The sequence below is a fragment of the Seriola dumerili genome, unplaced genomic scaffold, assembly GCF_002260705.1.
Source record: "Seriola dumerili isolate Sdu_G_001 unplaced genomic scaffold, Sdu_1.0 BDQW01000088.1, whole genome shotgun sequence".
NCBI lineage: Eukaryota > Metazoa > Chordata > Actinopteri > Carangiformes > Carangidae > Seriola > Seriola dumerili.
The window spans coordinates 9594449-9607400 of NW_019174343.1; the positions used below are offsets into that span (position 1 = coordinate 9594449).

The 12952-nt window shown below is 42.4% G+C and overlaps 1 protein-coding gene across 1 annotated transcript in view; it reads left to right on the forward strand.

Moving 5' to 3' along the window:
• Nucleotides 1-12952, forward strand: part of adamts9 (ADAM metallopeptidase with thrombospondin type 1 motif 9) — a 40349-nt gene that overhangs the window by 14601 nt on the left and 12796 nt on the right. Inside the window, exons 19-28 of the mRNA XM_022745049.1 lie at nucleotides 401-527; nucleotides 648-858; nucleotides 980-1144; nucleotides 1919-2080; nucleotides 3049-3168; nucleotides 4988-5095; nucleotides 5177-5344; nucleotides 7312-7557; nucleotides 9084-9245; nucleotides 9522-9698. Coding sequence (XP_022600770.1) covers nucleotides 401-527; nucleotides 648-858; nucleotides 980-1144; nucleotides 1919-2080; nucleotides 3049-3168; nucleotides 4988-5095; nucleotides 5177-5344; nucleotides 7312-7557; nucleotides 9084-9245; nucleotides 9522-9698 — 1646 coding nt within the window. The remainder of the gene's footprint in view (nucleotides 1-400; nucleotides 528-647; nucleotides 859-979; nucleotides 1145-1918; nucleotides 2081-3048; nucleotides 3169-4987; nucleotides 5096-5176; nucleotides 5345-7311; nucleotides 7558-9083; nucleotides 9246-9521; nucleotides 9699-12952) is intronic.

The following is a 12952-nucleotide window of genomic DNA, read 5'->3' on the forward strand; positions in this document are numbered from 1 at the left end:
AGCATACACACACTTAGCTGTTAGTATTCATAGCAATGCTATGGTGATCTATACTGTGCTTGAGCAAGCCATGCTGAGTCAGATAACTACCTACAGGATCTTACAGAAACTAGGGATAGGCAGTGGAAGCTAGTGGAGTTGAGGATGAAATTGTGAAACCCTAGATTTTGTAACTCTAGTCATGAATTTCTGCGTACTTCCTAGTAAATATCTTCTCAAAGAGAAACATGCAAAGGGAGGGAAGTCAGTTTTCTTTATTTAAAAGCAGAAATATACAACAATTTAAAAATTTTCCTTGAAAATGAAATGGTGAAGATTGCAGTTTTGTTTGATATATTGTTCTTAAGAAGTGCTTAAGTGAGACAAACCTATCCAAACCTACATCATTGTGTCTTCCCAGGAGAGCGAAAGCGTAAAATTCTCTGTAGCAGAGAGTCGGACAGGGTGGTGGTGTCAGACCAGAGGTGTCATGGCACAGCCAGACCTGCTGTGATCACTGAGCCCTGCAACACTGAATGTGAACTCAGGTTTGTATTACCAATTTAACCAACCTTTAGTCCCTGTATGAACCATTCAACAAGTCTTTCTTCTCTTGGTGATTTTAAAATAGTGACAAAAATTTACTAGAATTTATCACCTTCATGCAGGTGGCACGTGGCCCGTAAGAGTGAGTGCACAGCTCAGTGCGGTCTGGGGTATCGTACCCTGGAAATATACTGTGCCAAAATCAGTCGTGCAGATGGCAAGACCCAGAAGGTTGATGACCGCTACTGTAGTGGTCAGCGCAAACCTGATGACAAGGAAGGTTGCCATGGAGACTGTAACCCAGGTGGCTGGGAGTACTCTCCTTGGTCAGAGGTACGATTGTTGTAAGAAGCGTTGGCTCTGTGTGCGAGCATAACCCACATGTTTGTCAAAGTTGATCATGGGTTGTGTATATGTGTTGACAACTGCTGATGTTCAAACATTTGTACTGCAGTGCTCCAAGAGCTGTGGTGGGGGCACCCGCCGTCGAGGGGCAGTGTGTCGAAAGGCAGCTGAGACTGGCGGTGATGAGAGCAAATGCAGTCAAAGGGACAAGCTGACCGTCCAACCCTGCAATGAATTCCTCTGTCCACAATGGAAGACTGGTGACTGGTCTGAGGTCAGTTCGGTTCTTGTTTTATTCTCTGTGCCCTTAGAGGAAGACCTGTCTGATAGCTAGTGGTCACATGTAAGTGGATAGGTTGAGGGACTGAATGTTTACATTAAAATGTTTCCACTATAAAATCATATACAATGGACAAAAACATGATTATGTCATCTGCGTTAAGACATATGGTTACATAAAGCTTGTGCATATACATTTATCTGTGAGTGTAAACACATAAACACTGGTGTTTATGTAGCCTGGTTAACTCAGTATCAAGAGACACAGACTCTAGTGTAAATACTGTAGTTTTAAGCCAGCAATGATCTGGGTCAAATGTAAAATCCCAGAGTTGATTGTGCGTGTCTCAGCTGTGGGAGAGTTACTCCCCTCCTTCCACTGCAGTGAATGTTGGGAAATTGGTGATTGCAGGGTAAGATGGTATTTAACTGTCGTACAGGTTACACATTGTAGAGCAAGGAGCTTGAAAAGCTTTGGGCTGCATTCCAGGAATATTTTAAATCTCCCATGTGGTGCAGCTAAATACAGACGTCTACACTTTACTGTATACACACTGTGTACACTGTGCTCACACATAAATAAACACACTTGCCCTATTTTTCGGTCCCTTACAGTCACCGTTGGTTTTGAAATGTGCATATTCTGCTTTACACAACACCAAATGATCTTCATCTGTTGTAAACTTATATTCCAGCAGGCTCCATGGCTGATACTAGTGTTCATGTAATATACTGTATACATAATGTATAAAACCTTAAATATTTACAGTGCCTCGTGACTTGTGGGAAAGGCTACAAGCACCGTCAGACCTGGTGTCAGTTTGGTGAGGACCGTCTAGACGATCACTTTTGTGGCTCATCTAAACCTGAGTCTGTGCAGACGTGCCAGCAGCAGGAGTGTGCCTCTTGGCAGGTCGGACCCTGGGGACAGGTGAGTCACCTCCCTGTATACAGAGACACTATTGTACCCCTTGTACAGCGTTGTGATGCAGAAAATAATAATTAAATAATCTTAAATAATCAGTTTATATTCCAGAAGAAGTGAGACAGCATATCACTGTATCAAAAAAGAAAGTTCGTGTATATATACAGTTAGGCCCAAAAGTCTAAGACCACTGTCCCATGTACTGCATGTTGATGGGATGAGGTACTTCTCTGATGAATTCTCCCAAGATGTAAACAGAAGGGAGGACACAGATAAGCTAAGCTCCTCATTTTTTTTCTTTTGCCTGTTTAGACACTGAGCACATTCTGCAAAAAAAAAAAAAAAAAAACTTTGGATGAGCTGGGTAGGCGTGTTCTTCTACAAAATCTTTGTATAGGTTTATGCATACAGTACATGGTGTCTGTGTGTCTGTGTGTGTGTGTGCATGCTTAGCCTCATTTGTGTGTATGCACAGAGAACTGAACAGCCACCCAAAAATGCGAGACATTTTTGTGCCCCCCACCAGAGGATGTGCGCATGTTAAGGTATATTTGAAGTTGTTTAATGAAGCGTGGTCAAATGGTAGTTGAAGTTGCCGCCACACAAGTTTGACCCTGTTTCAGTGGAAGCAATGAGGCAGAAGAGAACGCAGGGTAGTACCCTCTGACTTGGCTACAGTGGAATAAAGGACAATAAAGGACAATGCAATGTATATGAGCAAGGGCTCCTCATGAATTTGATTTTTGAAACTCTTATCTGCTTGAAACTTGGATCTTCAGATGTTTGCCAGGGGAATGGAGGGGTAAAGCCTGGGTTACAGGTTTTTGATTTATTTTGTGTTTGGGGTTTGCTTTGTTGGCTCAGATGAGCTGTCTGTTTTTTGCTTCACTGCCATGCCTTTTTCTCAGTTGGTCTTTGGCTCACTGTTGCTAATGTTCCCCCACCACTCCTTTTTTCCCCCTCTTTGAACCTAGTGCACTACCTCGTGTGGGCCAGGCTACCAGATGCGAGCGGTGAAGTGTGTGGTTGGCTCTTATGGTGCTGTCATGGATGACACCGAATGTAACGCTGCCACCCGACCCACCGACACCCAGGTAAGGAGGCCTCTATCTTCCTTCCTTTACATCTTTTCTCCCTCTCTGTAACATCTTTGTTTTACTTTCTCTTTATCGCTTCAAGAGCAGCAGTTGTTGTGGTTGGTTTAGTCTCAAATTAATTCATATTGTGAGGAGAGAAGAAAGCATCCACATTCATGCACACACTGACACTCAAAACAGACACAGATAAACACACACATTTCATTTCCACCTGGTCTCAATAAAGCTATGCTGTCTGATCTAGTCTGGACTAGAGCGAAAGACAGAGGGGAAGGTTACACTGGCCTCATCATCCTCACATGGAGACATGCAACTCTCAGACAGGATCCCTCAAAGCCCAAACATTACTGGATGACCTCACAGAGTTATTCCTCAGAATGCTCTCTTCAAATCTTCATTAAGAGACACTTCAAGTCAGGCAGAAGTCATGTTTGTCTTATAAGTATTTACTCTTATAAGACGAGTTCTTACTGAACTACAGAAAAATAAATCATAATTCAGAGAAATGTCACAACTTGCATTTTATGGATGTTCTTCCAATTACTAATTACTAATGTTTAAAGCAGGTTAGTTGAAAAGTCATGCTACAGTTTCAAATATTTGGTCGTGTCTCCTCCACCCACTGGTAATGCAGAATGAGAAAGTGCGATGTTTCGCTCGCTCTGGTTTACGTGTGCAATTGTTTGTGTCGTCTAAATCTGTTTCTGCATCTGCTAAGTGTTCGACACAAACACAAAGAGGCACAGAAAAACCAAAGAAACCTATTTTGAGCTGAATGAGAGTTTTGTTTGGTCAGCATGGGGCGTAAACCCATTTCAGAGGGCTGAGCATGCAGACTCAGGATGAGGCCCCCCTCTAGTCGAAGCGGCTCTTAATTCCGGTGCCTGGGCCGGCAGAGCCAGTGACCCTGAAGCAGTCGCCCCACCTCGTTGTGATTCTAACCAGCCAGCCATGAAGTGGGCCACCAGGCCGCCTGTCCCACCACCACCAGCCACCAGGCAACGCTTAGAAAAAGAGGGACAGATAGATGGATGGAGGTCTGCCTGAGTACAAGGAGAAGGGAGGTGGAGGCAAAAGATGCTTTGACATCCTCTGACAGATTGGGGAAAGGCTGAACAGTTCTGGACACTGCTTGGGCCTATTGTATAATTAGAAAAGCTCTCAAGCAGCACGCTTACACACAAACTCTCAGGATCATCACATAATCTGTCTCATTTTGTCAGTTTAAACATTTAAAATATGACTGACATGATGTGTGCGCAGAGCTACTTTAAGCACTGCCATGAGGCCTATTTGTTTCTGGTAGGTAGAGGAGTGTGGAATGTGGAGCCTGCTCAGATCCTGTGCAACCTGATTAAGGCCTTCATTCCTAGGGACTGGGGGTCAGAGGGCACCAGAGGGCATGGGGGGGGGGGAAAGGGCGGAAGGTGAGGGACAAGGGGGTGGATTAGGGGTGGAGTTTACAACCACGCCAGCATGGGCATTGGAGCCCTGAATACCACTCCACTATGACCTGTTATGACAGGGATCAGGGCTTTATGCTGAGTGGCTTACTGCCACAATCCATAGTTTGAACTGACGGGGCGGACCCTGTTAATGTTGTTTTGGTAAGGTGGGGGGAAAGGGTTGATGGGAAACACAACTGCTCTCAAACGTAGAGCTGAAGGAATATAGTTTAAGTTGTTAATGACTGTCCCATGTCAGAGGAGCTATCTCTGATATTCATGGTATTTTGTGGTCAGGGACAGATGTTGTTACAGTATATTCATTTTGTTAATCACTGCATGAACGGGTGTTTGTGTCCTCCCTTCCACAGGACTGTGAACTGGCTCAGTGTCCCAGCAGCCACCCTGTTCCCCCAGGAACCAAAGTCCCCTCCCACCAGGGCCACAAAACCCAGTGGCGGTTTGGTTCCTGGACCCAGGTTGGTTGTCCTGTCATATCTTCAATCCATTTGTCTTTTTGTTGGTTTCCAGCTTCTTGACCTTTCTCGTCTGCACAACAGTGTACTGCCAGCTGCGGCAAAGGGACACGGATGCGCTATGTGAGTTGCCGTGACAACCAGGGTGGTGTAGCGGAGGAGTCGGCGTGCGCCCACCTACCAAAGCCCCCTGCCAGAGAAGTGTGCTCAGCAGTGGCCTGTGGACAATGGAAAGTGCTGGAATGGACAGTGGTAAGAAAACCATCATCATCATCATTATCATTTATTGAGCTGTATCTGACCGTTGTCGAAATGATCTCAAAATTACAAAAGTTAAATGTATCTAAGCTCAGGCAATGTTGTAGAGAACAGTTTCAAATAAATGGAAATTTGGAGAAGTTATCTGTTGAATCATGAATCATTAATCATTTCCCCTCAGACCTGCATCTCATTATACTGATATCACCGTTGATTAACCAAATTTGTGTCATCAGTATTACTATCCAGATGTTTTTCTTTTGGCAAGGTTTATTTATTTCATTATACTCTACATCATTTTTCGCCCACGCAGACAAATAGTGTCTGCACACACGATATAGATGTTTGTGTGAGCAGGGATGTGGAGACAGGGTGGCAGCTGGAAGGCAAGGTCTGGAGGTGGGCTGGAATAAGGCTAGAGAAGCAGTACATGTCTTTCTATGGTTGTGTAGACAAGTGTCTGTTTGAAATCATTGCTGTGAGGACATTTCAACATAGTGAAGACATTCAGGCCGGGCCGCACAACTTGAAGGTTAAGACTTGGCTCTAGGGTTAAGGTTAGAATTAGGTTTCGGTTAGGGTAAGGAATTAGAGAATGCATTATGTCAACGAGAGTCCTCACAACTACAGAAATACCAACCAACATGTGTGTGTGTGTTTGTGTGTGTGAGAGAGAGAGAGAGAGAGAAAAAGAGAGAGAGGGAGAAAGAGAGACAGAATTGGAGTGAGGCACAAGTTTCTGGAGCTGGGAGATGCAAGGGGGTGCAGTGAGGGGCTCCAGTCTTGTTTACAGATGTTTCTCATCAGAGTCCTGGTGATACAGTACAGCCAGACTGCAGGTCTGGTCACCATACACACATATACACACACACATGCATACACACCCACGCATATACCACCAAGCCAAAGACACTCATTGACCCCCAAAAAGGAAATAGTTCATCCCAAGGCCAAAAAAGATTTCAGAGGCCTATCCCAGCCACAAACACACACACATACACACATACTCGATTTAGTAACCCAAAGCAAAATAGCTTTTTTCTATCTTGCTGTGGAAGAACACTCTAATATGAAAGATTTTTGTTACTATTCTCAGGGTCTGTAGAGCCTACAATATGTTATCCAACAACTTCATTTGGTGCCACATCATATGCACTGGCTTTATATATGTAAAACCTTCTTAAAGTATCTATAATCATGTGAAATCCATAACATTGTGACAGAGCAGTGTAAACCTCTGGACAGTGTAATCCCGGGCGAGGTTTTAGAGAAGACAGCTGTTGCATAAGTATAATAGATCACCTTATGCAAGACAAAGCGTGGACTCTGCAAGGGAGAAGTTGAGGGAGACACTATTAGCGCTTAGTGGAAGGTCTGCCTTGTGTTATTTTCCTAAAAAGAAAGGTTTGTACTTGGGACATTTAAGGAGTACAATTTGCTGCAGACCATGTTTAAATGGAATGAGAGCTGTTTCAGCATCCTCAACACCAAGTCAAACTTGCTTTCAGTTGGTCTAGGAGCTTGGTTAGGATGTGGCTTGTCATTGTTTTTGTCTGTAAAATTTGTGGGCTGTTTTTAAAGATGAGCTGAGGAGTGGAGTGTTACGATTTAAGTGGCATCAGATCTACATCTGTTTGTTGTTAACATAGTTCTGATGGTTGCCTCTGGTTTTGGCCCTCAGAAATCTATGGGAGGATTTTTCAATTGAGTGTCAAACAACTGTAAATATGATCAACACCTTCAGGTCTGAGGCAGTAGAGAACAGGTCACAAAACTGGGAGTGAGTTTCTTTTGTGAGGTCCTTCAATATCTGGAGACAAATAAGAAAGAAAGGAATAAACAGATAAAGATGATATACGGAAGAAAAGGATAAAAGGAATCTTTGTTTGCATGCAGATATGTATTTGCATGCATTAAACTGACATCTAATGTCTTTATCCCCTCTGTGTGTGTGTTTTCAGTGCTCAGTTACCTGTGGCCAGGGGAAGACGACACGGCAGGTACTGTGCGTCATCAGTGACCAAGAAGTGAATGCTAGTGAGTGTGACCCAGACGATCGTCCTACCACAGAGCAGGACTGTGCTATGTCTCAATGCCCGTCCCGCTCCAGTGAGTCCCGACCTTTGCCGTCCTCACCAAACGCCAGCGCCAGGAACAACCTGCCCCGTAGCCAATCACACCAATGGCGGACTGGACCCTGGGGCGCGGTTAGTCATATTACTACACACAGCATCATCACATCATGGTGGTCAACAAACATTTCTCTGGGGCCTGACATTTGAAGTCTTGTGCAGCTAAAACCTCAGATCAAACATTTGAAGGCCAGAGAAAATCTTAGCAAAACGGAAAATTAGACAGCTGCTGAGCTGAAGCAGCACTGAGATGGTCGTTTTTGTAATGAACCTACCATTAAGAAACTACTTGTCCATATCCTGAACTATTCATATAGTCTGTTGTTATCACGGGCACAATAGTACTATGTCAGTTTTCTTTTTTTAGTGAGCTAACTGTAGTAACTTACTGTAATACTGTACGTACTGTAATGTTAAAAAGAGAGCACTATAGCGATGCTCTGCCCTAGTGAAGTCAGACTGCAGTGCACAACATTTCATACAGTCACTGTCTGTATTGAACCAACTGATTAAAGGAAGCAGGAGATAGATTGAGAAGATTGATACCACAGTCATGTCTGGATGGTAAATATGACGCCACAACCAGTACTTGGTTCATTTTGATATCAGATTAAACAAACATGGGATAGCATTAACAATAACGTTAATTAGTGAGCTTTAGAGGTCCCTGTGACCTTTCGACAGGCTTCCTGTTTGCCCTGTTTCCAGTCTTTGTGCGAAGCTAAGCTAACCAGCCTCTGACTGTAGCTTTGTATTTACTCTACAAACATGAGAGTGGTGCTTCATCTTCATCTAGCTCACAGCACGGAGTGAATATGCATAGTTCCCAAAATGTTGTAAACTATTTCTTCAAGGTGTCCTAACTGAAATTATCCTCAAGATACCAAGTATTCTCTACGTTCCCTCTGTTGCTGGAGCCTGGCATAGTTGAAGCATTAATGTTAATTGCAAAGTCCAGCAGACTTAGACGTGCATTAAGTGAGGCTCAGTTCTCCATGAACTGTAACCTCTTTAAGACAAGGCCTTTGTGATGTAATCCGCAGGAAAGTATGACCATAGAGCCACAGGCGTGGATCTCTTTCTGTGTATTGTTGTTGTTATTGTATTGCTATTTTTAAAAATTGGGTTAGTGATAGTGTTTGCCCAAAAATAACTTTGACCTTTAAATAATTCTGGGAAGTAATCAAAGCTATTTCTGACGACTCTTCCTTCCTCTGTCCTGAGGATACGTATTTTAATATACCAGCAGACATTATCACTCATTTGACATGAGTTGTTTCTTAACTATTGTTGTCTGAATTTTTTATTGTGTCCTGTTTGCACGTGGTATATACTGTGTACAGCACATTTATTTTTAAAAATGTGTACTGTGTGTATTTAGCCAACCACTGATTTTTCCATTTACAAAAAGACACTACAATTTATTACTTTGCCGCCGGGGGTTTTACATTGGTGTGTGTTTACAGGTCACCATGTCTAGATAGAAATGGAAATAATATACAGTCTGTCCCTCTGGGTATCATTTACACCTATACACTGAGAATCTGTTTGTGAGAACCATCTATTTGACAGTGCACACTCTTCTCTCTCTGTTACAACAGTGCTCCAGCACATGTGCAGGAGGTTTCCAGCGGCGTGTAGTAGTGTGCCAGGATGAGAACGGCTACCCTGCCAACAGCTGTGAGGATCGCAGCCGGCCCAATGAGCAACGATCCTGTGAGTCAGGGCCATGTCCACAGTGGATCTATGGCAACTGGGGCGAGGTAAGACAGACACCACATGAGATTACGGTTTACCATGGCTCTTGAGTGCCCTAGAAAGATACTTGTTTATCTTAGGGAGAAAACTTATTTGTGTTTGAATAATTACTTTGACAGATGCAGAATTTATTCAGTGTTGAGATTTGAAAATGCATTAGAAATCAGCTAAGGCTCACACATCTATTTTCATGTGAAAAAACGGCCCTCGTTTTTTCCTTCACACTCGAAAACCTTTTCTCATACCCATCTGTAAAACACAACCTCTCTTGCTGTATTCAGTGCACCAAGCCATGTGGAGGTGGGATAAAGACGAGGCTGGTGGTGTGTCAGCGTCCAAACGGCGAGCGTTTCAATGATCTGAGCTGCGAGATCCATGACAAGCCACCAGATCGTGAGCAGTGCAATACTCAGCCATGCCCGTCTAGTCCCCACTGGAGCACAGACCCATGGAGCTCGGTACGCTCATAAAAAATACTCTATATCTTGTTTTTCAACCTCACATTTTTTCAAATACCTGTAGTCTTACTCTTTCATAAACAGTCTTAAAGGGGCTGGATGACTATAGTGCTTTTGCACTGGAGAAATTACACCCTGCTTCTCTACTTTTACTTTTAACCCCCTCCACTTCCTGCGCCCTCTCTGGTGCCCGCGATTGGTCAACGTTTCCTCAAGACATTTGGAAAGTTAATTTCTGTTGCACTTAAATGGCAAAGATACGCTCACTTGCAATATGCCAAAAAAAAGTACAACATTACAAAATGCTTCAGTGACAGCTGTGACCATAAGAACATTTTTTGTCAGTCCTAGTTACCATAAAACTGTTGATGAGCCTTGTACTAGTATTTGAAAAATTCAGGATCACTTTGTATCACAATCAAAGTTAGTTTTGTAAAATATTGTTTTTAAAGATAATTTATTAAGATATTTTTTCCTTTTTATCTTTTGTATATAGCATTAACTTTAAAAAGTGATTTATTTTGTGTCTTAGCTCTTTGTATTCGCACATTTAGCCAATCGTTGTTCATATGCAAATGCTGATGAATGTTTTTGTATATCAGGAATATACAGTACGATGCCTTGTTCTTTTATTATCCAAAGAATGGCCCATAATCTCCAAATATGAGGTGCTACATATTATAGTTTGGTGTTCTGTTATGAACATTAAAAGCACCAACTTACATAGGACTGTATTTGGGCTGTGTACTATATATACATCTTTGTACTATATACATCTTTGAAATGGCTATTGTATTAAGAATTCAATTTGTCTCAAGGCACATGTGGTTTTATAGAGAAGTTACTAATTTTATTTAGACACTTTATTTTACAGTTTATGCATTTACCCTCTGTTATGATCAGATTGAACAGCGGTGTTGCCCCAAAATGACATTGATATTGAAGCATGAAAATGCTGACTCAAAAGTTCTCGAAACGTCCAGTATCAGTAGTAAACACCAACAAACAGCAGCTGTACTAGCACTGTAAAATAAAGTGTCTCACAGAGTTTGTGGTAATTAGAACTAATAGCCATTGTATTCCAGTTTGGCAGAGGGTTTTGACCCAGATTTCTTTAGTGTGGCCAAAACAATAGGTTTAAAGCTCTCTGCTCCAAAGGTGCTTGATATGAGTGTATTTATATTGTGTTAGTTAATGTTTGCTTTGTACAGTAAGTACTTGGAGTTGCTAAATATGCTATGCTCAACAATACCTCACTTGGAACAAAACACAACTCAACTAGCCATTAAACTATGATAACCTACACTACAGTGGTGCTTTGGCCAAACAAGGGAGATATAAGATATAAATATCAAAAATAAACCATCACATTTTTTGGTCGGTTAGGTGTTTATTGTGGCACATTGCTTTTTGATGCTGCCTTTTCTGTATGTTTTATTTCTTTCCATGAGCAGTTAGTGGATTGATCAGATTGATCAGCTAAATGCAAAGTGTTGAAACAATGTTGAATTGTCTTTGAATGTCCATCAAACAACTTGCTTGACCTTTAAGAGAATGGGCTGTTAAAATGTCGTATTTTGAACACGTGACACCTGTGACCACAGGGGAAGTTAATAGTGTTTTGTATCCAGAGCTCTTACTCTGAGCCAACCTAATGTGTCTACCTCAGTCTCTGTTATGATTGCCCCCCTGCCGTATCTTTCTCTCCCTTGCACTGGAGGGATTTTGGCTGGCTAAGATTAAGCATGAGTTGTTGAGGCTATCCAGTGCAGTTGATGGCCCTAAACACAGATCCAGGGTGTATGTCATCTCCCACCTTGTTGCTTACCATTCTTTTGAGGACAGTAAAAACTGATCCAGAATCTGTGGTTAGGGGCAACTTTTGGCTGCAGCCCACCCAGTTGACTCTTCCTGGTCATAAATGTCTGTACTGACATCACACCTTATTTTAAGGGCCTGTTAACACAGCAGTGAGTACATTTTTACCACACATCATTTACTAATGAGAGCTATCGCTTGTAATGACTCCCACATGTGTGACTGTAAGGCAGCATACAATCAAATCAGTGAAAGTAGGACACGGTATTAACACAGCACATCCCGTTATTAGTTTCATTTTTCAGTCTTAGCAGTTTAACTCCTTGTGGTCAACCTCTTGATGCAAATAGCAGTACAGCACAAACACCATATCAACAGGCTCTTGAAATAAGAATATTGTATGTCTCTTATTCACAAATGGCAGTATTAGTCTGTGTTTCAAGAAGATTTCTGTATATTTATGTAATTACTTGTATTTATTGTTACTTCATTATAATGTTATGTCAATATTTAATTTTTTTATGGATTTGTTGGATTTCTGTTCATTTCCAGAAAAGGTAACGATTAAAGTGAAGTAGAGGTACCATCAAAGGCTTTTTTCATTCTTATTTGAACAAAACATTTTTATCACATGCAGTGAGCAGGCCACTGTCACAGCAAACTAAGAAAAAGGAAGAAAAAAAACTGGCATCTGGTTGTCCAAAAAGGTCAGAAACTGAGATAACAAACACCGACCTTTTACAGCATTCATCCTATAGTGAAATGTTTAACTCGAGATTACCAGCTCCAGCTTTATGGTAATTACAGTGTGTTTGAGGAAGAGGAAATGTCCTGTATTATTTCGTGTTTTAACTTTGACTTTGGCTGAAAGATTTTTTAAAAAAAAGAGATGCCTGGCAAATAGCTTATAACGCATTCCTCCCCGCCAGTCTTTTCAATGGGCTGTTTTTCCTGAATGAAAATGCACAAATCACTGAGCAATATCCTTGTTATTTTATGTGGTCAGGGCCTCTGCTGACCTCTTTGAGCGACCCTGCTTTTACCGTCTGTGTCAGGAGTTCAAAGCTCTTTCCATCAAGGTAAATCTTTGTCCTGGGCGACAATGCCTCAGTATACCTCCCATCTCATTTACTGTGTTCATTCACTCTTAATGCCTACCCCGGCGGCTTTTTCTGGGACGCCTGGTGACGCGTGCTTGGCTATGAAGTTGCCAGCACCCTTTGCCCCTTTCTGTCAGGCCCCTCTACTCTGGTCTAATGCGAGTTGATGACAGTGTACCAATGTGGGGGCCAGTGACAGTGACACGAATAAGGGGGGCTTTCAGCAAGACAATGCAGTGGTGTATTGGCGGGTCAAGGGTCCCGTTTGATCTGGGGAGGGGCCCCTTCCTGGTTCATCCCATCAGCACAGACAGACTTCTGGGAAATTGCCTGTGA